The following is a 24,788-nucleotide window of genomic DNA, read 5'->3' as shown; positions in this document are numbered from 1 at the left end:
CTACACATGTAAGCACATATACTAAAAGTTCTACTTTATTCTCAACAGTTTGACTTTATTTTCAATATGCAAAAAGGAATTAAAAAAACCTTCCTCCTCTCATTTTTTCCTCCTTATGCCTGGCCCTAATGCTTTCCGTAGTATCCTGTTATTAACGTGTCACTAAGATAAGGCAATAATAAGCGCAGTAGACCGTGTAAGCATGACAATATATTTTTATTAAAACCAAGACAGTGACCTGTAATAATCATCATAAGAACCACAAGCAGCACCAACAGAACAGTAACAGATATATTTTAACCAAAACAACACAAGTTCATAATCTTTACAGTATGAGAGGTTTTGGCAAACAGGTAAATAGGCATTCTCATTTGGAATAATAACAAAATGTGTTAGTTTACATTTAAGAAACAAAAATAAAAATAGCGTTGAGCCACTCAGTTATGGATCAAATGTTAAAGCGGCAACTTTTCAGTGTTCAGCTCCGACTCAAACATGGCTCCTTGTAAACACAATGTACATCCAAGTCATTTAAAATAAAAACTATCCAGGCTAACACTGTCCTACTTGGCACACAGCTTGTTTTTCCATACAAAAGAAAGTATTTTCCCTGCATTCACTGACACTACGACTGTGTTTAGTGTTATACAGCTTCAGCATCTTATCGGTTTTTTTACATTTCACATCATCTTTCCTTTCCTTCAATCAACACTTGAAGATTTGTTAACTCCTGGTTTGGCAATGTAACTAACTTGTCCTGTACACCTTCTGAAATTAGACAACCCCACCTCGGTCTCATGCAGGTGCCCTGAAGTTCGAATGCTCAGGGGTAACTATACAGACAAATTCTAATCACCTGTGGGGAAATAAATACCAAACAGATCCTCCATCAAGCTGAAAGGGCCCCCCTTCTTACCCTCCCAACCCCCCACGTCCCTCTCTATCGAGGTGCATTGAAGGCCCCCTGGGCAGCGCTGGTGGCAGCGGTGGTGGCTGCGGTGGTGGCAGCCTGCCGTACGGCCTGATTGGACATGACTCCGGTGGCGAACTCGGCCTGGGCCTTCTGAAAGCTGGCATCGGTCTGCCTGTACAGACTGTGGATCTAAAGAGGGAAAGAGGAAGAGCGTGGTGACACCCGATACATGTAGCAATTCATCCTCATATCATGCACATTGTGTGGGTGAAAATGATACACAGAACCCGATATCGTGCCTATTCTTCGGACTGTTTGTTATCTGCTTCATGGTAGGTGGACCACCTGGGCACAGCGGGTGCAAGTATTTCCACAGATGAGATAGAAAGTGCAAATACAGCTTGACAATTTTCTGGAAAGCATTTACACGCACAGAGCAAAATATATAACATATACATAATATATTCAAGTAGTATTTGACTTAGACCTACTCGTCCTTTCGCTAATTGATTGGCTTTAAATGAGTACTTTACATGGACGAACAATTCTGATGATTCTGTTGCCTTTTTGTTTCATTGCCTGCATTTCAAATACTACATTTATTCATCTCCATTTTTTGGATTCTTCGTTCACAGGCAGGCAAGCGAGAAAAACAAAGTTTCCTTAACAAACACGGGGAGAGTAATTGAGTAACAAATTATCACTTTGGGAGTACATATTCCTTTAACCTGTGTTGTAATCAATCTGTCTGACTAAAACAGAGATCTGAATCACTCTCTGAACTGTGTGCAGTACATGTAACATTTACCTCACATATTGACATTGGATGCACTTAATTCACATAATCCAATCCTGGATATGTTAGCTGGATCGAGGGCATGTAAACGCCTTTTCCAGGTTTCTGAGAATTCTGTGCCGTGTGCAAAGATGCGTCCTCAACTCAAGCAACATAGAAGTAAGTCAATAAAATGAAATGATGTGAAGGTGAATGTTAAATTCTGCAGAGCTGTTAATGCAGCACGGTTCAAACTTTATCCTCAGAAGCGAGTGGGTGAGATGTTCAGGATTTAAAAACACATCTGCTGTCAGATGATCAGAAACCTGGATACTGTTATGATCATGTTTGTACAGATACTGTATGAACAACTAGGTTTCTCATGTCTCATAAAAAGACCACATCCTGAATTAGATACAGGGGACAGTGTGACTGACACCGTGTCAAAGTACAACCTTAATATGAGTCACTACCTGTCTATTTTCCCTGCACGTCAAACAAATGTATTCAGTTTTCACCTTCTTCAACATGACAACCCCTATGGCGGTTTGAGCAGTAAAGAGGACGGCATTCATCATCATGATCGCACCGACAGGGACACTGGTCTTCAGAGCAGCCAGGCTCACGATCCACCCGCTGGGGAGAAGAGACAGTGAGACAGAGAAATAAACTGGGAAAGCCTCGTGCATCTGCCTTAACACAGAGATGGTTTGGGCCATTAGGCGTACCTGAAACCCCATCCAGGGATACCGATAGTCATGATGACGTAGGTGACCACTTGGGCAAAGAAAACGAAGAAGAAGACGAAGAAATTGAAGGAGCTGTCACTCCTAGAGGAGAGAAAACATATTGTTAGTGTAACAGCTCAAAGCCCTTTATGCTTTATATAAAAGCTGTCGACAGAAAAAGAATCGGCAACTATTCTGATAATTGATTAATTGTTAACGTACATTTTCATGCAAAAATGGGATAAAATGTTTTATGCCTCTCAAATATGGAGATTTCTGACTTTTCTCTGTTTAAGGGACGACATCATTTTTTATTGCAGATCTCGATAAAAATAATAATAATAATTTCCATTATCGGGTTGATCGTGAAGATCTATTGAAAAGTGGCAGCGAACTAAAATAAAGAGCCTGATTTATTAAATGTGTCATCTTTTACTTATGCAGTGGGACCTTATGATTTCCTTATTTTAGATAAAGTGATTCCAGTACTGTCTTGGTGCCAATTCAAGAGTTTTAAGCACTAAGATGATTATCAGGATAATATTTTGTAATCCCAATTCACAAAAAAAAAACAAGTTTAAAAATGAGTTTTCCATCATATTAACACACCTGAAGGCTTTGTACACGGGGCGGTACCAGCAGATGAAGGAGCAGGGGGTGAAGAGGAGAGCCCAGAGGATGGCGAGGCCCAGACCAACACCACCCGAGGAGTCCACGCAGAACATGGCCAGGGAGGAGATCAGGTTGAAGAGCATCGTACAAGTGCTGACTGAAAAAGCATAAAAAAGGAGTCAGAAGGATGAATGGGAGAGGTTGAACAAGAATGAACAGTGCTGCAGTTTCAGGATAAACCCAACACACCCCAGACTTTGGCTGATGCAATATGATGGAATATATTACCTTCCTTTGCCTGCTGCTGCGTTTAGAGTTGTCCCTTAGTCCAGGCTCAAGCCTCATGATTTATGTTTAATATTATGTTTTATGCTCGCCCACTCCCGCTCTTATGCGGTCACTTTCTGCCTCACTTTCTCTCGCTCTCTGTCAGTAGGTTCAATGTGCCAGAATTTTAACTTAAAATATTAAAACATTAAAACAATAAACTAACATTACCAGCAGAGTGTGACGAGGTTACAGTGTTGACATTGTGTTGCAGAGATATCTACTGAGATAAGCAGTCTAACTGACTTGTTCTGCTCCGTCCAGTGTGTAATACCACTTGTTCCTCTAGGTGGTGATAGAGAGTCACTGCAGTCTTCCCTCAGACCAGAGTACAGAAGCACAGCTGCCTGACTCACTTGTAAATATTACAGCCATGTTCCATGTCTGTTTTATAGTTTGTTTTTTGGATTACATTTAAAAAGGCAGAAAGAAGAAAAACACCCGCACCCCCTCGCTTCGTCCTCACAGCTGCCAGGAGGCTGTTTCGCCGAGTGTAAAGCTGGCGGCAGCCCCGGGAAACAGAGTAACTTCAGTTACCATCAATAAGAGTCTTAAGAAGAGCTTGACGCTCAAAACGTACACTTGGTGGTAATTAAATATATGTTCTTCGGTGCAGACGCTATTTTTTTCTGTCTTTTCAAAATCATCCCAGAACCCAAACTTAGTTTTAGACTCTTAACTTCTTCCCAGTGTGCCTGTTGACAGGGTTTGTGGCGAGCAATGATGACGCTTTGGGAGGGTGAATTGTTATTTGTGTACAGTAGATCCCCCGGCTAAAGACAGCTGAAACATATTCACCTTTTGGGGGACACTGATTTCAGTTGGTTCCTGCCAAAGTCCTTGATCTGGCAGTCAAGTGTCAGAGTCTTTGTACAAACATTCCCGCTCGCACTCCACACAGTACAGTAGGAGTCCCACGGACATGAGTCAGCTCGAGGTTCAATTTCTTAAGTGATTCTCTCAGTTACAAAGCCACCACCTTCCACCGGAGACACTCCAGATGTATAGGGTAAAAGCATTTACTAATTGATATCACCTTTCCCAGCTGATTACTTACATTAAGACAATATCTTTTTGTATTAAAGGTTTTCGGACATCGCAAGCAACCCCCCCCCCCCTGCTAAACCTCTGGAGAGCTTAAACACTTTAATAATGATGTTCCGTTATGACACAGCAACAATGATGCTGAGAATTCATATTAAGAGTTTCAGGAACTCACACATCCAGAAGTAGTACATGATGGTGACGGTGCGCTGGAAGCGCTGCGTGATCTCCACATTGACATCCTGGTAGAAGCAGGGGCCCACAGGGCAGAATGAAGGCAGCGGGGGCCAGTTATTCTGACGGGCTGATGAAGAGAACAGTGGGAAAACGTCACTAACGGCGACTTCTATTCGAAATCATTTAATCAATAATACATTTAGGTATGTATTTCCCCTCCTCTCCTCCCTCTCTTACAGGCTCCAGGTCCCAGACTGTGTGATTCGAGCTCCCGCTCTCTCCTCTCCAGCTCCTGGGCTTTCTTCTCCAGCTCCTCCTGCTTCCTCAGGAGCTCTGCTGTGGTAGCGTTCACTGCCGTCTAACAGAGTAAGACATAAAGTAAAAGATGCAAGTGAAACTGCAAAAGCAAAAGGGATGTGTACGTGTCATAAATAATGAAAAGTATTACGCAATAGATCCAGTATCATAAGAGAGTCACAGGTTTTTGAGGCGTGTACAGGAATTTATGTATCAGCATCGACGTTAACACACATTTCTGATTTTCACGATCCGATGACAATGACAGCACAATCCCATCTTATTTTTTTTATTTAACCTTAATTTAACCAATTTATCAGGACAGCAGCATAAATAAAAAGATATAGTTAGAGACAGAAAACACAAAAGGAGAACTAAAAACTAGCGTCTTACTGCCAATGAATGTGCTGACATTAAGGTCAGATGGTATCCTAGTCTCTGAGTGACAAATGCAGCAACGAGTGTATTCACATCGCAGCGCGTGTACCTGCGAGGTATAGGAGCCATAGTTGCGAGGCTCAGTGGGTGTCGTCCTGCTGGGTGGGGTCTGTGCAGGCACAGATGGAGCAGAGGGAGAGGTGGCTTCATACGGAGGTGGAGGCTGGTTAGAAAAAACAGACATCATACATCAGTTTGACCTCATCCTGTAAACACGCCCAGAAAGAATATGCTTTCACCACTTTCCACACTGAAATAGTGTTAGGCAATATATTCGATATTATATCTATATCATAATAACTGTATTTGATCAAAAATAGTTATATTTCAATTTCACCAGCCTTGCACTGAAAGTTGTTATTTTTAAATCTAGTGTAGCTTCACATAAAAAGCTTAATACTGCAGTTACAATACAATAATGTGGCATTAACAAAAAGGATAATGCCAAAAGGGGAGTTTTACTGATGCTAAGAGTTTAAAACGATTGAATCAATTTCTTTCTTTCAGTTTTTGAGACCTTCCCAACGTTTCCCAACTCATACGTCATCAGTCATTGTGGGCATGAGGCGTTCGCGATCACAGATTTACAAATACTAGTTCAGCTTCAAAACAAGTCCAAATGTAGTTCTTGTAGTTCAGTATTTGCCAATATCAACAGCTGTCCAGAAGTACACATGAACCCAAGCTGTTTCCTAGCAACAGAAACACTTTATAAAGATGCCTTTAGCAAAGCAAGGTGTATATTTCAGCTCTTCTTTCATGTCTGCTTTCATGGCAATGACTTAGTTTTTGATGAACATTTTAGGACATAAAGAATGAATTACATGTGTATACAATCCAGTCCTCAGTGAAGGCACAATGAGTACGACTAAAAACAATGTATGGACTCAAAACCGAAAGAATCTCTCTCAATCATCCCTTATGACCCACTAGAAATGTGCGGCGCCGTCTGTATCTGCAGAGACCCTGACGTCTGCTGGATGTGAATCTGGGGTCGGCTGCTGGAGCTAACTTTGAATGTTGAGTTTACAAACCACAACCGACAAATCCCACTCATTGTGCCTTTAAGGCTGGATAACGAGCCGGGCAGCGTAACTCTCCAGCCTTACTGTATGTCAACCGGTTTGGGCTATTTTAATTAAAATGTTACGTCAGTTGATATATTACACCACTAAAGCACAAGATCAGCTGACATAAAAAAGGCGTTAAGTTGGGGGAGCAGTTTTATTACTCAAGGTTTTTCTTGCCTGACTCCAGACAACTGAACTGTCACCATCTGCAATTTGTTCAGCGATTCAAATAGAATGAATGAAGGAAGTGAAACACAATGGCATTTCAGTCTGATTATCACACTACTGAAGCACCGCAGAGATTTACAAAGTTAAATGCATTCAGTTACTTTATCTGAAAATGTAAAATGTTCAAATTCACTTTTAAGATGAGAGTTTATTCAGTAGTTTTTACAACCCTTAACATGCAGCCATCTCTGACAGACAAACTAACACAACAGACATCTGAATAGAAAAGCTACAAACTATTGGATTAAACATTTAACTAAAAGGCCATTCAGTCTGATTATCTGGCTACATTTCTGCTTACACATGGCTATATTAACTTTTATTCATTCAGATTACCTCACAGTAAACTGGAAGCCAGTTCTTTCAGTTTGTCACAAATCTTAAAATGGGGGCTTTTCAGATTAACATAAATGGATGATGTAGGCATGCAGTATTTGAAACTATGTTAGATACTGAATAATATTGTAATTATAAAAACATAAAAATAATATAAATAAATAAAGTATATACTTTATTTATGTAGCACATTTGATACAAACATGTAGCCCGAAGTGATGCTTCACTTAGAAAACAATATAATGTTATAAAATATAATTTAGCAAGACAAAAAAAAACTAAAACTAAATAAATAAAAGTCAATAGGAAAAAACAAAATAAACACCAGAATAATGTAAAAATCAATCATTAAATCTCAGAGACTAATTATTATTTTCCTCACAAAAGGAAAACAAGGCAAGGCAAGACACTTAAGCAGACTGATGTTTCACATTATCTGTACAGTACATTATCAGCAATTATCCCCTATCATCTCACAGATAAGAAAGAAATCATATTCACCCCAGTAGTATTATCAAAAGGGTTGTAAAGGTCCAGTGTGGCATATCCTGTGTTGCTGCTGTGTTGAGTCACTGCAGGGTCCTAGCAGACAAAAAACAAATGGTTTATGGTTAAATTAGCACAGAAATAAATGTAACTTGGTCTGCTGGAAAAATAATCCTCATTCAACGAACCTGACTTGCTTCTACTGATGTATTCATTGTCAATAATAGTAGCCACAAGTGTGCAAAGACTAAAAGGAGGACAGAAAGGCCCAGATAAAAAGCCACACGTCACATGAGCAACAACACGCTTGCAATTACACAGAGCCAACATCAGTGACGTCCACACATCAAACACAACATCCCAGACTGTACAGACACAGACTAATATATTAGATTAATATTTCATTTCACCCACTTGGAAAGGGTTGGGGTCGTCCATCGGCTCTGGAAAGCTTGTGTATTTTGACATATCGATGGCGGGTTGTTTGGGAAAGGAGAGCTAACGTCAATAAGCCACCGCTCGGTGCTAATGTTAACGTTAGTCACGGAGAGGAACACAAAGCAGTAGCGGTGTCTCTTCTAGCAGATAAAGAAGATGCGTTTGTTTCTTTTGTAATTCGAAAGGGCGGGCGGTGTTAGTCGGTTTATCCAGTCAACTAGCAACCCGCCCCTCCGGTGGTCATCTCCCCGCAGTTTAGCTAACAGGTGAACACGGTAACGTGCAGGTTGATGGTTGAATTCCTCGGTGTTTCCTCTCCAGTCCTGACTATCAGGGTCCGGATTACACCAAAGCAGATTTGTTATTTTCTCCCGCAGGAAAAACAGCCGTGGAGCAGGAAGTAACCAGCCGAAGTCTCGCGGTCATGTGACTGCTGCTGCGGCAGAGAAGCACGTGAGAACACGGGGAGGCGTGGCCGGGCATGTGCGCTGTCAACAAATAAAAAAAGGTAAAAAAAATAAAATTAATGAAGAATGTAATACAATTAATTCATATGGTCTGAATGCCCACCAGATCTGTTGGTGCAGTATAACATGTATTACAGGTTCTATAAACACTTGATAACTAAAGATGGAGAGCTATTAGGCCAGGGGTGTCAAACTCCTTTTAGTTCAGGGGCCAAAAGAAAAGAAGATGCAATATCAACATTATTATGCCTCAGTTTATCATTTACACATGTGCATTAAAACTTATAGATCACATTGTATCTACAAAGGCACAAAACATTTCGTCACAGGTATCTGGAACTGAACAATATAGTATTTTACTTTATGATCAAAACAACTAATTTGTACACTTTGCAAAGTCATCCCGCGGGCTGGATTGGACCCTTTGGCGGGCCGGTTTTGGCCCCCGGGCCGCCTGTTTGACACCTCTGTTCGGGAATCAATTAATGAAAATAATAGCTGATGTCTAGATATCTAGGCCTTCATGAAAATATGAGGCCCTTTTTGTTACAGTAACCTGATGTGCTAAAGATTAATAAAAAAAATAAAAAATATATATATAATGTGATGTAGTCTGCTATACGTTATGTATATTTTTTTGGGGTTATTTAGTTTATATAATATGATGATAACACTCTATCTTTGTTATATTCCTTTTGTCTCTATTGTCGTTTATTTTGCTTGTCCTGTCTTAGTTGTAGTTTGCTGTGATATTTTGATGTATTAGGAATTAAAAACACAATTTCAAAAACCAATTAAAATACGCAAAAAATAATTATCATAATTTAGTTTTTTTATGTATTCTAAAAATATAGAAATACAAACAATAATAGTATAAATAAGACAGGGGTTAAAGGGTTAATAACATAAAAAAGAAGAAAAAAGTTAAAACAATTATCTTATACAATTAAAATTATCCTAATTAAAATGATTCATATTAAATATACATCTTGCATTTGATTGATTTACTGCTCAAATGTGCAGTGTAGATTTGTCATTGATTGGCTTTTTAGCATACAATGGCAACTAAACTCACAGTGAATTATAAACCTAATAATTTTGACAAAAACTCAATATGCAAATCCTAATTTGGGCACCTAACTCCACTCTTAACATTTTGCTGGAGGCTAAACATATATGTCTGTTTGATCTCATTCTTTGCCTGGTGTTTATGTAACTGTTGGTTAATATTCATGTTTTGTTGTTTTAAAAAGAAACGTTCTTCCTCTTCCAGTAGATGTCACTCTTGTGTCTTGAAGGAATAGTTTACGTCACTTCTCTTTGTCTCAGCTGACTGTGATTCAGGAGGAATGTGGGATTTTGAACCTCAGGTAACTGTTCAGGTGCAGTAAAACAAACAAAAATGTGATTTATTTATTACATTGGACACATGCACTTTAACATCAAAAATCCCTCTTGTATCATTGTTGCTTGTTATTTTTATGGAATTTATTCCATGTGAGTTTCCTAGAGTTGTTTTTGGTCTGTGCTTGTACGAAGGGTGCATTTCCTAAAGGACATTTTCATAGGTTTCTCTTTGTACTGCTCATATATGACACTTGCAGTCACCTATTGAGCAACAGCAGAAAGGATTACACCTTTAGTTTATACTAACATCATGGCCTAATGCCCTTGTACAATTCAGCCTGGTCTCTTTTCATTCTCTTCTCCTACAAGTCACATGGGGTCACATGGGTTAGGGCAGTCGACAGGGGTAGTCATATGATTTCATTACATAGGTCAGACTGTCACGCACACATACAGTACTCGCACACTCCTGTTCATACTGTACATTAACCGTTTCTGGACCATCTTATTGATGAACAGAGCTACTGCTATTTATGCACGTATAGGCACACATTTATTAACAATAAATATATATGTATAAATAGGAGTTGGGCATTATGGAAATATAATGTACATCAGTGGGAGTCAGGACCGCCTTAAGGGGTCACAAGATCACAAGCGACTTTGCTTCCAGTATTCTTTAATTTCCCCTTCAAGAAGCTTTAAGGTTGGAAAAATCGGCGTATTTTTTTTTTTATGGCTGCACCCTTTTATAAAATGGAAATGTTCTGCATCATTTTAAATGCATTTCTCTAAAATTCAGCTTGACATAGTTGGCATCTCTGGAAACCTTAGGCTCTCCACTTGAATGTTTTACCTTTTCAGGCCTTTAAAGCAATCCAAAAAGTAAAAAAGCTGAGAGCTCACGTATGCAACTTGTGACAAGAGGTCCAACGATTACAGATGTTTGTTTTTAAGAGGTTAAGAGTCAAAAAGGTTGAGAACCACTGATGTATGTAAGCGTTTGTTTTTACTTATGGGAAAACAAAAAGCAAAGTCTTTCAGAGATGAAACAAATGGTCAATTAATCGAGTATCTTGGCAACAGATTAATTACATAATTAGCTTGATCCAACTTCATCAATGTGAGCATTTGCTGCTTTTATGCAACTGTAAATAAAAAAATGTGGAGACCATACGATTAATTAAGTAAAAACATAATCAGAAGCAGTGGTTGAAGAAGCACTTAGATATTTTACTTAAGTAAAAGTAGCAATACCACAGTGTAGAAATATAAGCTAATAATAATAATAATAATAATAATAATAATAATAATAATAATAATAATAATAATAATAATAATAGTAATAAAAATGTCAACGATAATAACAGAAAAAAAAGCTTTGCATTCAAAATGTTACCTAAGTAAAAGCACAAATGTATTGACATCAAAAATATACTTAAAATATCAAAAGTAAAAGTTGTACTTAAGTACAGTACTTGAGTCAATGTACTTAGTTACTTTCCACTACTGATCAGCAGATGAATTGATGATGAAAATAAACCTTAGTTACGGCCAAAGTTAACGTCCAACGGTGAAAGTGGAACTTCTGTTTTGGTTGGTCCGGCTTAAATTACTGCCACTGAAAGTTTAATTAATTACAACATTTTTATATGGACACCCATGAAGAAGCAGTGATCACATGTAGATGCTTGGAAATAGATGACATGAATAGCAAAGAATGAGCAGCCAAATTAGAGATGAAAGTGTCTTTAGATCAACTGTTGTGTTGACTGAACCTGCTCACAGACTCCGCGTCATTTGTGTTTATGCGTGTGTCTGTCAGCTGACTCCTGTGACTCATCATTTTCTCTAATTGCCATGTCATGATTGGTCCAGATGGACCCGATTCAAGCGCTGGACTCTGGGTGTCTCCCTGTCCTAAAACCACAGCATTCCTCAGTCCATCGAGCAATGAAAGGCTCCATGACATCACTGCCTGAGGAATGAACTGACTGACAGTTGAGTGTGGAAAAGGACCCGGCTAACAAGGAGGGACCGTGTGGTTTAGCCTGCTCCTATGAGGCTATAACAACTATAAGTCAAAGGGGTCATTTAGACAGAATCAGGCATTTCATGTATTTGGATGTGTGTGTGTGTGCAGTGCCAATTTTCTTATTAAGCAAATAGCAGGGAACTTTCCATCTCCTCCAGAGTGCAGTTAAAGCGCTGCGGTTTAGATGAGTGCTTACACAATAACATGGGTTTTCACTGAGGCCATTGAAAACATACTTTCTGCCTGGGAGACATAAAAGCACGAAAAATGATGTCTGTAGTTGTGCAAGCCATGCATACTTTCTTTCACGCAGACAAAAACTTTATATGCAGATCATTGATACAGTACAGTTAATCCACTCTTACTTCTGCATTTTTGTTTTCTGCTACTTTTTACCGCACTGCATTTATTTGCCAGCTGTCGTTACAAGTTATTTTACAGATTAAGATTTTATAAATAAAGACATATAACTAGTGTATAAAATACAATATATGATTAACAATTAAAAGGATAGTTCGGGTCGGCTTGAGCCCGACAGACAGGAGTACCAGCACAGCAGCAAAGCAATGTACTGCTGTGGACGAGTGCTCTCTCTGTAGTTTAGCCACCTAAAACAAATGTTCACCTTTGCCGATACTCCTGTCTGTTTCTCCATACTGGGGGCGTGCCGACCGCCATCTACTGTAGGTAATGCACTGACTATAGATAAGTACCTCATACAACCCCACTTCAGAAGTCCCAAACTATCCCTTTAAACCAATGGTTCCCAACGTTTTTGTCTTGTGAAACCTCACAAAAAAGCAGGTCGGGTTTGTTCCACCAAAGAGGCATTTCCCATCTAAACCTCTCACATGGTTTCATTTAAATAAATGTACAAATTTTCCTATATAAAAAAAATTAATCCAATTTTGTGTGGCAGAACCTTTTTTTTCTTCTTTCCTGCCCCGATAATTACCTCATGACCCTTCAGATTTACCTTGTGATCGTTTAGGGGTCCAACCCCTAGATTGGGAACCACTGGACAAGATTACCTAAATGTATGTAAAGTAGTTCAAACTAGCTGCACCTCAAGCTGCTACAATGATGCATCATGCAGCAGTGTTGACAATCTAACAATGAAATAGTTGAAACAAATGATTTTAATTAAATTCTGCTAAAAGGAATTCTGTAAGAAAACATTAAATGCAGGACTTTTACTTTTAATAGAAAATGTTTTCATTGTTGTATCGGTACTTTTACTTGAGTGAATTTACCCACAGAGGCTATTGAGAACGTTCATCCTGGACAAGGCCCAGTCCTCCCGCGGCTTGCTCAACACTGTGTATAAACTGGAAAGCACTTCAGAGGGGCGCTTGCCTTCACACTGTTAAAAAAAACTGGAAAAACCATCACTGCCAGACTGTGAACCGCAGCAGCACTCTCCTCAGGAAGTGCCTGAGAGACCTTCAAGGTCCATTTTTCACAGCAAGGTGAAGTCCGCCTCAGACTGTAGGGACTGTAAATACTGGTAATCCATTATTTTCAGCTCTCTTTCTGTTTTCAGTATTTTACTGGTTAGTTTTTAAAAGAGAAAACCACTTAACAGTTTGTACCTGGGTGCAAAGCAAAAGGGGTGGGGGATTTTTTATTGAGCTCATTCTGTAAGTAGGTACAGCTGGAGAGGGGAACATACAAAGTATAACCTCTCCCGATGCTAAGAAATAACTTTCTCATGACCACTCTCTCTCTTTCCCCCTCTCATTTTCCTTTCCGCTCCCTTACTCCCTCTTGTCTTTGCCAAACGTCCCTCAAAGCAGAGTTTATCAAATATGAATTGTCTTTGGGAGTTTTTAAAGATAATTGAGTACATATTGTAGTGAGCTATGATGACACAAGAGCACACAGAGGAGAAGGTACTCGACTGCAAATGGAAAGATGGAGGAGGGGAACGGGTGTGGAATAATCAGGAGAATACGAATGGCGGACAATGATGTAAAATGATATGCAGACGGTCGGCAGGGGAATGGGAGGAGGCAACATAAAGAACGAGTGTTTGGAAAGGAATCATCAAATGGTACTTCCATATAAAACAGTTTATTAACATATTGAAAAAGGATTTAGACACAGCTTTTAGAAAAGGAATGTGTGACATTTCTATAAGATACATAAAGAGCAAGTTCAGCTTTGGTGTTATAAAAGCAACTACTGTGCCAACATACATTGATGGAAACTGAAGGCTTTTTCTACACAGTGCACTGTTTGAGATCTTCCCAACATCTGTCTGGCTGGGTGAAATACGAAGAAGAAGAAAACAAGGCGAGTAAATGTAAACCATGCATGAGGCACAAAACAGGAGTATTGCATGACGGTGAAAACATTTCCTCATTCCCTCTCATAAACTCTGGTGCAGACAACATCCCCTGCAGTCATTGTCTGAAAAAAACAGCAACAACAGGGAAGAGTTTTTACTTTTTCTATCAGGGCACACACATTATAAATGGGTTATAAGCGGTAACTAATGGTAAAAAGCAGGAAAACTAAATGTGTAGTATAATTTAAGTAGCTCACAAAGCTGCTAGCAAGGCTGTAGACTTATTTGATCTATTTTACTACCTGGAGACCTAAAAGTTGTTCTTATAAATGATCTATATAAAACATGAGTAAAGCATTTCTCAATCAACCCCTTTATGAAGGGTGTTATTTAAAAATATATTTTGTAAAGCTCTCTTTTTAAAAAATCTGATACACTTCTCTATAAAGTTGTGTATTGGTGCTGTACATAAAATAATTACCAGTATCAGTTCTCCATCGTTGGTCACCTCTCGGGTCCACGCCGTCTTCGGCCCATCGCCTTTCTGTAAAGTCTGTTCACAGTTGATCTTGCTGTCGGTTTCCCACTTAGGAAAACTCTGCAGGGATTCATAAGAAGAAAACTATGAATCATTTATGTGCTTTGGACTCCATAAAGTTATTGCAAAGTTTGTATTTTTCAACATAACTGGAGCTAAGTGTGTTGATCGCTGCATGTCGATTCATTTGTCTGTCAGGAAGTATGTCCTTCACCACTCACTCAGCATGAAGAGATGAAGAACAGATCCATGTAGTATCACCAGGACTCACTCTGGAGTTGCACCGAAATGATTTCCATCTGTGCATAACTGTGGCTATCTAGATGCTGCTATGCATGCATTGACATTATACAGGAATGTGTACCGTGCAGGGACGTCCATCCACTGTGGTCTCATTGAAGGACTGACCCACGGTGAAGGAGACATGGGTGGTACGGACGCTGGTGGATGTCTTGATGGACAGACTCTCATCTTGCTGGGTGATTTCCACTGCCGGGCTGGAGGCCGCTGTCACTGCAATCTTCCTCAGGAACACATTCACACCTGTTCACACAAAAAAAGGATCATTTCAAACGGTCAGCTGTGGTGAAAACATTGCCAGTGTTTGTTTGTGATGAGTGCAAAGAATATAAGGAGCATACCAGTGGTTTTTAATGTTTATAGCTCAAACAACCAAACTTCATCCAGGGCATATTATACGTTTGTACTCTGATTTCTTACTTTTAGCACTGAGTTCATTCAGTATAGCATGAAATTAATTCCATCAAATTGAATCTTTAAGCTCCTTCTTTTGACAATGTTGCATTATAGCTGCGTGGTGACGCAGCTGCGAGCAGGGACACACTGCAGTCTTTATTACACAAGTAACATCCAAATGTATGTCATCCTTTTCACAATGTCTGTGTTTGCTTAATATTTGTCTTCTCAGTTTGACGGTCCCACAACAAAGGTTATGAATGCAATTGTTTTTGGCAGCCTCAAAGTTTACATAGCAGTCTGTGCTGCTGCATTGCCAAATAATAATAACATCATTTTGATGAAAAGAAAAGGCAATGAAATGTTCATTGTGATTCGTTTTTTGTTTTCAAGTCTCTACACGCTGACTTTGTTTAGCTGTAGTTGTACTTTGATTAACTAAAACCAAGGAAATTAATCAAAGAATTTATGGCATGCTTCAGATTTCAACATGCAAAACCACAGGTATGGTCTGTAAGTGATAAAAATGTGTAGCTGTATTTTACATGTCGTTGTTATGTTTCTGTTTGTAGTAGTTTTGCGATTCTTTGTGTGTCTTTGTATGCTCGTTATGTGTCTGTCGTAGTTTTTGTGTTTCTTTGTTGTTGTTTTGCATAATTGTCTGTCTCTTTGTGGTCTTTTGATTGACTATCCAACAAGTAATGTTTTTTCTTGCTTTGTTTTTTTTTGGGGGACTTTTTTTGTTGTTGCCATTAATCATAGTATAACTGAAGATAGACCGGAAAGGGGGAGAGAGGGGGGACAACATGCAGCAAAGGGACACAGGTTGGTTTCAAAACCGGGCTGCTGCAGAAGGCCTTAGTATATGGGTCACCCGCTCTACCAGGTGAGCTCCTGGGGCGCCCCAACAAGCAATGTTATCAGTCGTTTCAAACAGCCGCTCCGGACCTGGTGCCCTCACCCCTTGGGCCCAGGAGCCTGGTAGGATCATTATTCATCCATGAGTTGGTTCTGGGTCAGTAGAGATGTGAGGTGATATTTTAGAAATGTAAAACAAATGTAAACTGTCTGTTGATCCTTTTACATTATACTGGACTGCCTACAGAAAAGATCAAGACTACCCCACAAATCTGATTCAGTTAAGACCATACTTGCTCATGGAGTGGTACTAAAGGAGGCAACACACACACACACACACACACACACACACACACACACACACACACACACACACACACACAGCCCTAGATTGGGTCAGGGAGGCCCAAGGCAGTGAAGGAAAGTCAGACTCAGATCCGGCTGGCTGCTGGGGCCCATGTCAAGGCTTAGTTCCGTTTACTCTGGCTCTAATTACAACCGCATGAGGAGGACCCTGCTTCAGATGAGTCTAATCTAACATTCCTCCACAGGCTATTTGTCTCCAGATTTTTAATGGATGCCACTGGCTGGCCCTCACCTGACCTCTCGCTGTCCTGCGTTCTCTTATAACTGGAGTCCATACTGACTCGTATAGCTTAACAAGACCAATATTCCCATGGACACAGGTTAACAGGACTGGAGCAAACCAATTTAACCACAGAGAGCCACTTCAGACCACTTTGGTTCTCCAGTTGACCTCTAAGCCAAGTGGATTTCCAGTAGATAATGCAACTGACAACATGATTGACAGGTCTTTGTGCAGGAGATGCTTCCCTTTCCCTTTTGCATTTTAACAATGGAGCAGAATGGTTGATGATAAACCAGATAACAATATGATGCTTGACTCTAAACTGCATTTTGCATGTAAAGCATGTTCATCTAAAGATGGAAAAAAAACGGGATGCAACCCTGTCTTGTGTTGGAAATCTTTTTAGGACAGATAAACAGTGATGGACAGCAACTAAGTACATTTACAAATATACTGTACTTGAGTACAATTTTGAGGTAGCCTACTGGTAATCTACTTTCTCATTTCCAGCTACTTCATACTTATACTCCACTACAGTTCAGAGGCAAATACTGTACCTTTTACTCCAACACATTTATTTGTCAATTTAGTTACCTTACGGATTCAGATAATAATAGAAAATCTAATCAATAAATAATGTATCACGTATCATTATAGGTTAAGATAAAGTTTGTTGATCCCTTGGTGTAATTCACAAGCTACCCTGCAGTTTATAAAATATAAACTCCTCCTTTACCAGCTGCAACATTAAAGTAAGAAACACATTAATGCATCAATAATTATAATCCAATAATATAATAGGCCTATATATTTCTGAAATGGGCCTTTGACCAGAATGAGTACTTGCTACTTAGTGCTTTTGGTATATTTTGATGCTAATACTTTTACTTAAATTTTTTGAATGCAAGACTTTTTCTTGTAACAGAGTATTTCTACACTGTGGAATTAAGACTTTCATTTATGTAAAATATCTGAGTGGGTCTACGCTACACCTCTGCACATAAACAAATTTATTGGGGATGTTTAAACAAATTAAATAAATAATCTGCTTTATAAAATGCCTCAAATTAATTTCTTACCCAGAGCTTTCAAAAGTTCCTCGAAATTTTCCGAAGTCTTCATTTTCCATTTTCCTGAGAAATCTGTGGTTTTCTTCTCCATTTCCATGATTTTTGCAGATTAGACGCCGATTCTGACTGCAGACTCTCCGGTTCTCTGTCTGTCTGTCTGTCCCCCTCCGTTAACCGGCTTGTAAAGCAGTCTCCGCTGCCTGCATCTGCGCCTCCATTGATTGGCTGACAGCTCGCCTGCATCTGATGCTGCTCCAGCCAATACAGAGGCCGCTGACAGGGAGGGACTTTCCCCCTGAATCTGACTGTACCCTCCACCTCTGTCAGCATGGTGAAAGATTTGGACACGAGCTGGAAAATGCACTTCCAGTAAGTCCTTTGATGCTGATGTGCAGCAGATATTAAGTGTTAATTGTTTTGTTTTTCAGGTGGATGCCAATTTAGTATAGTCCCAATTATTTGACAAGAAGTAAGAAGTGATAGGCAGCATAAATAAGTGAGCAATTAAATGAAATAGGATGAAACTTTTCATACTAACCTGAAGCCATGTGTTCCTAGATCTGGAATGTGAAATCAGATATCAGGGTTAATGTGTTCAGAGTGGGGGGTTGTAACGCTGGTAATGAAAGAGCAAAAAAAGATAAGACTTACAGCTGGAGGCATCCATCCAGGAAGGTGCCATCAGCATTTTCACTTAATTTTAACATTTGAGTGAGAAGAGACACATCAGTCTAGTTTATTCATTATAATTGAATAGCACATACTCATTTACCCAACATTACTGTCTTTATCTGAATTGGGTGACATCTCTTCAGGGCTACATGTTATTTTTGTAAACAAACACTGTTTACACCCCAAGGGAGTTGGAACTGACCCGCCATCTATTTCTCTCAAATTTAAATTTACATTCGAGTCTAAATTGGCCTAGCTGGTAATTCAGGACATTCAGGGGTTATAATGTCCTGTATATATATATATATATATATATATAAATAATAATATAATATATAATCAAAATGTGAAAAAAAGAGAATAAAAGAAACAAGGAAATTAGATGTTGTATAACTAAATAAATATTATTCTGTCCTGCGGAGCGCTGAACACATACTGGAAGCAATAATGAGCATTATTATAAAACACAACAGACTCAACGATAGAGGTTACAAAAAAAAGAAGAGATACGTAAGAGATGCAATTTGTTACATTGTTCTTCATGCCAGGAAAAAATAGTAATTCATCTAGTAAACATACACTCACAAAAGTAAAACTACATGAAAGATATTCCAACAGTAATTTAATTGTTACCGAGGCTCGAATGTTATGTTAGCAACACATTAGCTTCAGGAAGCTATGAGAATGGCTAGCTTGGTTAGCGTTAAAAAATAATACCTCAAACAACTCACACAATCTTGCTAACCTCAAAAGAGCTATGAGAAGTGGAGTGCCACGGATAATAGTTAAATCAGAGGATGGATAAAGATGCTTGACAATATTTGCTTGGTCACATCCATAGACTGTATATAAAAGTATACTGTCTGTGGTCACATGTGACACAATGATGTATGTAACAACGTCAGGTAAACTTCAACTGTGCCAGTAGATGTTGTTATAGCAACAGAATGTCCAACATAGCTACTCTATCCATAAATATCTACAACCACAAGGACAAATGTCTGAAGCAGCTGGTGGCAGGAATGAATAACTTGGCCTTGTGCACTGTCAAAACGTAGAAACAATTTAATTAAAGTAAGGTAATGAATTATATCTGGTTTGTAATTTTGTAAATCATGGCCTCAATATATTTTTCCGATGTCCTGGTTTTGCAAGTTAAAAATAGATGAGTAAACATTTTTTAAATTCCCCTCAAGTACTGTCAGGGAGATGTATTTCATAATAGCACCCCATATGGATTACCATTTTTTGGCAGAGCCTCTTAGTGCAAACTTAATTTTCTTTATGTTATTGACTCTCTTTCTGTTCTTTCTTTCTCCCACACATGCGCACACACACTGCCAAGAATATTTCATCAGGTGTGGATCAAAAGGGATACCTCTGGAAACATGATGCAGTGCATTCACCTAACAAAAGGAGGCATGATGTTATCAGCGCAGGTTTGTCTCAAGCATTCCTCCCTGTGGCACCATGTAGCTACTGTACCCTATAGAGTTACAACAACAAGGGAATCAACCTCACCGTGTATTTTATACAGAGAAGGGAAACATTAAAAGCACCTTTGAATGCAAATTAGACATACCATCCAGGCCAGCATTCACCGCTGGCTGACCTCAGACTGAGAACACACAGAGGACAACAGCAGCTCAGGGATGAGAAGAAGAAGAGGAGAATGGCCCTGATGAAAGGATAACACTGGACACCGCTGTCCCTGTTGCTATGACAGCGGATGTAGTATCATTAATCTGTGATTCCCCTGAAAGCAATCTCCCTTTATATAAACTACAATAACTGTTGTTGCTCCCTGTGCTGTGGAGAGGGAACGCTGCTAAGGAATCAGCCTTCGTACATGGGGCCCGTCTGTGGTGCGTTACTTGGGGGCAGCCCTGTCCTCGACTTTTTAACCAACAATGTGACCGAATATTTCAATGTATAGGCCTACCAAACAATGTAAAATGATGGTACTCAGGAAATCATAAGGTCTAGTAAAAATACACTGAATAATTTAAAGGATGTATGTGCACATATACCAAGCATAGATCAAAACATTCCTACATGTGTCTGAATTATAAATGCCTGAAGGGTAGGATACTAAATATATATACAGAAATGTTACTACAAATATATGTGGATATGATACAATTGTATTGTTGATTTTAAAGGCATTTGCTGCTAAACATATAGAATTGGAAAAGGGTAAACTCTAAAACGACAATATCCATTCACGAGAATGGGGAAAAGCGTCACCTAGCGTTGATTTAAGAGTTTCTTGTATCCGGAACCTCTTGTAGTTGCATGGTTCCAGCCGGTTGGGTGTTAAGCAAGCACCGGTCTCATCATGTCGAGGCACCTTCGGTTCGTTTCGCGGACACTGATGGTCAAAGACGGCGACGTTGAGTGGGCGTACAAGACTTTAACCAGGTTAAACTCATGATTTTAAGATGAAATATATTATAAAGGTTGCTGTTATGTAGGGGACGAGAAGCTAATGTTAGCTAACTTAATGTTAGCTTTCCGCTCAATGTCACAGAGCTGCGCCTGCGCAGTGGTGTCACGGTTTACGGTCATTTTGATGTTTTGATAGTTTTAGGGATTTCGTTAGATCCATAAAGAGGTAAATAAGATAACGCCAACACTAAATTAAAAGGGTTTAAAGTCTGCTGCGTCTTAATCGCTATTTCTGGCAATATTATAACATTGTGTACATTCATCGACTGAGAATAAGAATCTCAAATTGAAACTGGAGTAAAAATAATACTATTTTTCATGCAGCATAATGTGTTTGTAAACATTCAGTGTTTACATTTTTTTAAGGCATTATGAAATAAATAATCATATGAATATATTTTCTAAAATATGTAAATGAACCAGCACGTGAAATAATTGAAGAAGCTCATTATTATATAAAAAAAAAGAAATTATCATTCATGTCCATATTAACTTATTTTCATTGGATACAATTTTAATTTCATTATAGACATTACTAAGAAATGTTCAAAGCCTGCTTTTATTTTCATTAACACTGTCACAAAATAAGAAGGATGAAATAACATCAGACTTGATGTCCTTTTGAGATTAAATTGATAGATAGATAGATACTTTATTAATCCCGAGCCAAATTTAGAAATTGACATCGGTTGATAATTATTTCCTTTTACTAGAAGGTTATTGGGGTTGTTATGCTTGTCCAACCAGATGAGTTCTTGACATTGCAAAATATGACATTTGTTTGACCTACTGTATAATGATGATTATTATTATTATTATTATTATTATTATTATTATTATTATTATTATAGAAAAACAAATACTGCACACAAACCATATCTGGTGATTGGATTTATTAATGTGTATTTTGATTCAAACCCAATACCCAGGTACAGTTTAAATAATCTATTTAAAATAATGATAATTACAAGTACTGTAAAGTATTGGTCGATGTAAGCAGTCTTGATGCTTTCTTGTGTTGTAGAGAACATGTGCAAACCTAACTTAAGAAATATCCATAAATCCATACTTCAAGGTAATATTTTCTGTTTTATACCATATTAAACAGAAACTCTTTGAGTTTTAGACTGACAAAACAAGATATTTAAAGAACTTTGACTTTTAGAAACTGGGTTTGACATTTTTCTCTATTGTCTGACATTTTATAGACCTAACAATTAATTGATTAATCTATCAATTAATTGGCATAATAAACGATTTATGAAAATAATTATGAAGTTAGTTACAGCCCTAGAGTAATGCAAGTATTACATGAATTAAATGTTTTCTGCCGCACTACTTTTCATTTTCAGTTGTAAGTGGTCTGCCAGTGTCACTTGTATTGCTATTTCCATTTACCTGTTAGTGACTTGATTGCAACCCCAAGTTTCAGCTATTCACATGTTTTCTCTACTTACTCCAGGCTCCTGAGTAAGGATGGGATTATTGAAACAGTGAATCGCAAGCGCTTCTTCGAGAAGCCCTGCGTCGAGCGTCGGCGAAAGAACTATGAGAGCTGCAGGCGGATCTACCAAACAGAAATGCACAGGAAAGTTGCCTTTGTCTCCATGAAAAACAGAGAAGATCCCTGGCTTGGCTGCTAGTGAAATGGAGTATGATGAATCATGACGTTATCTATGGACGTGTTGCGCAAAGTGGAAGAAGCAATCGAAGACCAACACAATGTCACTCTGATCTAAATGGATTTGAAAATACTGAGAGAAGTGTCTTTCATTGTTTAAAAGTCAAAGAAAGAAAACGTTTGAAGACGTGAATTCATTGTCAAGTCAACTTTGGAGTTATTTTTCTCCACAAAATGTTTCATTAAAAGTGCAGTGGTGTACTTCTTGGTTGTAATGAGCCGGTTATTGACAATTTATGACATTCTGTGTTTTGAATCTTCCCACACAATCTTGCTAATAAAAAAGCTAATAAATATGTGACATTTCCTAAAATCTTAAGTTGGGTATCTACTTTTGTCAAGTATACGGCATTAATCGATATTTTGCCCACATAAGTAAGGCAACAACCAACAGTTATTTTCATTATAGATTAATCTGACAAGTATTTCTTGATAATCGTTCCTTGTTTTATTAGTACAAAACCCCAACGATATTCAATTTAATTATATAAAACAGAAACGCAGGAAATCTCCATATTTAAAAATTACTTTAAAGATTAATCGATTATCAAAATAGTTGCCGATTGTTTCTCTGTTGATTGACTTATCGATGTTACTAAATAAAAGCTATGTACTTAAGTACCTAGATCTGACCTCATTTGCTGCAGAAAACTCAAACAATGCGGGGGACGCTTTTGTGGGAATGTAGTCTCAGGTCAGCAGCATCAGCATCACTGTTAATTAATTCAAGGTCACTACTGCACAGTGTGGCGTGAATTGATTTATGTTGGCCACCTCCCACAAACTCCCGTAAGTGAAACACATTGGCTGCGCACATCTGTAATTAAATAGTTCATTCTGTCTGTTAATATAAGTGTCGTCAGGAGGTTTTTATCAGTAAAGAGGGCACACAAGGTTTGAAATCTGCTTCACTTGAGCCGTCTACTGTATGTAATATACTGTACATTTGTTGTGCAGTCAGTGTCAATGTTCAGTAATATGATTGTGACACGTGCAAATGTTTTTGCTGGCACCTTCCCAAGATGCACATTAAAAAATACACTGCCACTTCCTTATCAATGACAAACAACAACCACAGTGTACAAACATGTGACTGCTTTAAATATTCATTTATTAAGCCACCTGTCAACTTAACCTGATCACACCTGGTTAGAACCTGGGCCACAGTTCTGTCTTCCCTATACATATTGTTACATTTGGTACATTTAGACAAACTAAGTACTAAGTACCACTGCAAAAAGTAAAGGGATATATGCCATATGCTCCAAGGCTTGATAATAACTAGCTTAGAATTATTCTCTTACAGATATTATCTAAAACAATATCAACTGAGCTTGCTTGTACTTTATTTTGCATCAAAATACCCACATCAAAAGCTTTCTAACAGAAGAAGAAATGATAGAACCAGCCTTCAGATTTTCACACTTCTGCATAAAGAGCTGTTAGTATTTGCCACTATTGTTTGTGTGGATTCTCAACCACCTGACACAGTATTGTCTAATGCTGTTTGCGTGGTGATCGTATCTATACCATATCTCTTTTGCGATCAAAAAGATCTAGAACTGAATGTCCTGATTCATAAATCAGGAGCATGCATCAAGCTCATTTTCATAGAGCTCCTGGCAAAAATGACAAACAATGTACAATAAAAAGAAGATCACTAATCTGCTGATATGCATGGTGACCCAGTAAGACTTGGAAACTCAACGGGCTCTTGGGAGTCCTGTTCAACTTTAATTAAGTCATTTTGTCAAAACTAGCAATGAAAATTCAACAGTATTGTTTGAACTATAAATGTGTTTCTTGCCACTCTCCACAGATGTTTGACAGCCTCGTCAGTACCTCTTACTTGTTCCCTAAACTAATAAAACAAATTATCATTCATAATTATTATCATGATCATAACAAATATTTGCCTTTTGGTTGTAAGCAGCTTTGTAAACAGCTAATCAAGTAATTGCCACAGCCTCCTGCAGGTAATGGTAACCTAATTGTGCATGCAACAAAATAAGTGATTCACTCTTCAGTATATAGCAATTGTATTATGTAACTGCGTAAGACTGTGTCCCAAGTGTTCTGTGTCTGGCTCTAATAGGCCTATGATGCCACATCTCATAATCTCATAGTCTTCTCTGCAGCTTCTTCGGCACAAACAAAAACAAAGTCTCATTTGGCTCAATTTGCTGAAGGTGCACACTATTCCTTATAAGTGTATTATAAATGCCCAT

General features: G+C 38.5%; 3 protein-coding genes across 3 annotated transcripts; 1 reads left to right on the top strand and 2 right to left on the bottom strand.

The window, feature by feature from the left end:
- Positions 1–197: 197 nt before the first annotated feature.
- On the bottom strand, positions 198–8,335 carry scamp3 (secretory carrier membrane protein 3). The gene is made up of 9 exons (XM_029443711.1): positions 7,846–8,335; positions 7,447–7,527; positions 5,361–5,474; positions 4,814–4,934; positions 4,575–4,703; positions 3,026–3,185; positions 2,417–2,518; positions 2,207–2,324; positions 198–1,102 (listed from the first exon to the last, which is right to left on the bottom strand). The coding sequence occupies exons 1-9, from the start codon at positions 7,897–7,899 to the stop codon at positions 941–943; spliced, it is 1,041 nt and encodes a 346-aa protein (XP_029299571.1). The 5' UTR covers positions 7,900–8,335; the 3' UTR covers positions 198–940.
- Positions 8,336–13,771: 5,436 nt separating this feature from the next.
- On the bottom strand, positions 13,772–18,049 carry crabp2b (cellular retinoic acid binding protein 2, b). Its single transcript, XM_029443258.1, has 4 exons — positions 17,769–18,049; positions 14,911–15,089; positions 14,490–14,606; positions 13,772–14,130 (listed from the first exon to the last, which is right to left on the bottom strand). The coding sequence occupies exons 1-4, from the start codon at positions 17,854–17,856 to the stop codon at positions 14,080–14,082; spliced, it is 435 nt and encodes a 144-aa protein (XP_029299118.1). The 5' UTR covers positions 17,857–18,049; the 3' UTR covers positions 13,772–14,079.
- A 2,663-nt stretch (positions 18,050–20,712) lies between these two features.
- mrps21 (mitochondrial ribosomal protein S21) lies at positions 20,713–22,856 on the top strand. Its single transcript, XM_029443177.1, has 2 exons — positions 20,713–20,852; positions 22,342–22,856. Exons 1-2 carry the CDS (start codon positions 20,770–20,772, stop codon positions 22,520–22,522), a joined length of 264 nt encoding a protein of 87 aa, XP_029299037.1. The 5' UTR covers positions 20,713–20,769; the 3' UTR covers positions 22,523–22,856.
- The last annotated feature ends 1,932 nt before the right edge of the window (positions 22,857–24,788 follow it).

The sequence above is a fragment of the Cottoperca gobio genome, chromosome 11, assembly GCF_900634415.1.
Source record: "Cottoperca gobio chromosome 11, fCotGob3.1, whole genome shotgun sequence".
In the NCBI taxonomy this organism is placed as follows: Eukaryota; Metazoa; Chordata; class Actinopteri; order Perciformes; family Bovichtidae; genus Cottoperca; species Cottoperca gobio.
The sequence above is the reverse complement of the archived record's forward strand: the minus strand, read 5'-3'. Positions and strand labels throughout refer to the sequence as shown.

What these genes read in the sequence shown, in the direction of transcription:
- scamp3 (XM_029443711.1), bottom strand. Translation starts at nt 7,899, where the DNA reads ATGTCAAAATACACAAGCTTTCCAGAGCCGATGGACGACCCCAACCCT. An exon ending in CAGTCTGGGACCTGGAGCCT is followed by an intron (nt 4,704 to 4,813) that starts GTAAGAGAGGGA and finishes TCTCTTCATCAG; the next exon opens with CCCGTCAGAATAACTGGCCC. An exon ending in CATGTACTACTTCTGGATGT is followed by an intron (nt 3,186 to 4,574) that starts GTGAGTTCCTGA and finishes ATGCTTTTTCAG; the next exon opens with TCAGCACTTGTACGATGCTC.
- crabp2b (XM_029443258.1), bottom strand. Translation starts at nt 17,856, where the DNA reads ATGGAAATGGAGAAGAAAACCACAGATTTCTCAGGAAAATGGAAAATG. An exon ending in TGGATGGACGTCCCTGCACG is followed by an intron (nt 14,607 to 14,910) that starts GTACACATTCCT and finishes GAATCCCTGCAG; the next exon opens with AGTTTTCCTAAGTGGGAAAC. An exon ending in ACGATGGAGAACTGATACTG is followed by an intron (nt 14,131 to 14,489) that starts GTAATTATTTTA and finishes TGTTTTTTTCAG; the next exon opens with ACAATGACTGCAGGGGATGT.
- mrps21 (XM_029443177.1), top strand. Translation starts at nt 20,770, where the DNA reads ATGTCGAGGCACCTTCGGTTCGTTTCGCGGACACTGATGGTCAAAGAC. An exon ending in GCGTACAAGACTTTAACCAG is followed by an intron (nt 20,853 to 22,341) that starts GTTAAACTCATG and finishes TACTTACTCCAG; the next exon opens with GCTCCTGAGTAAGGATGGGA.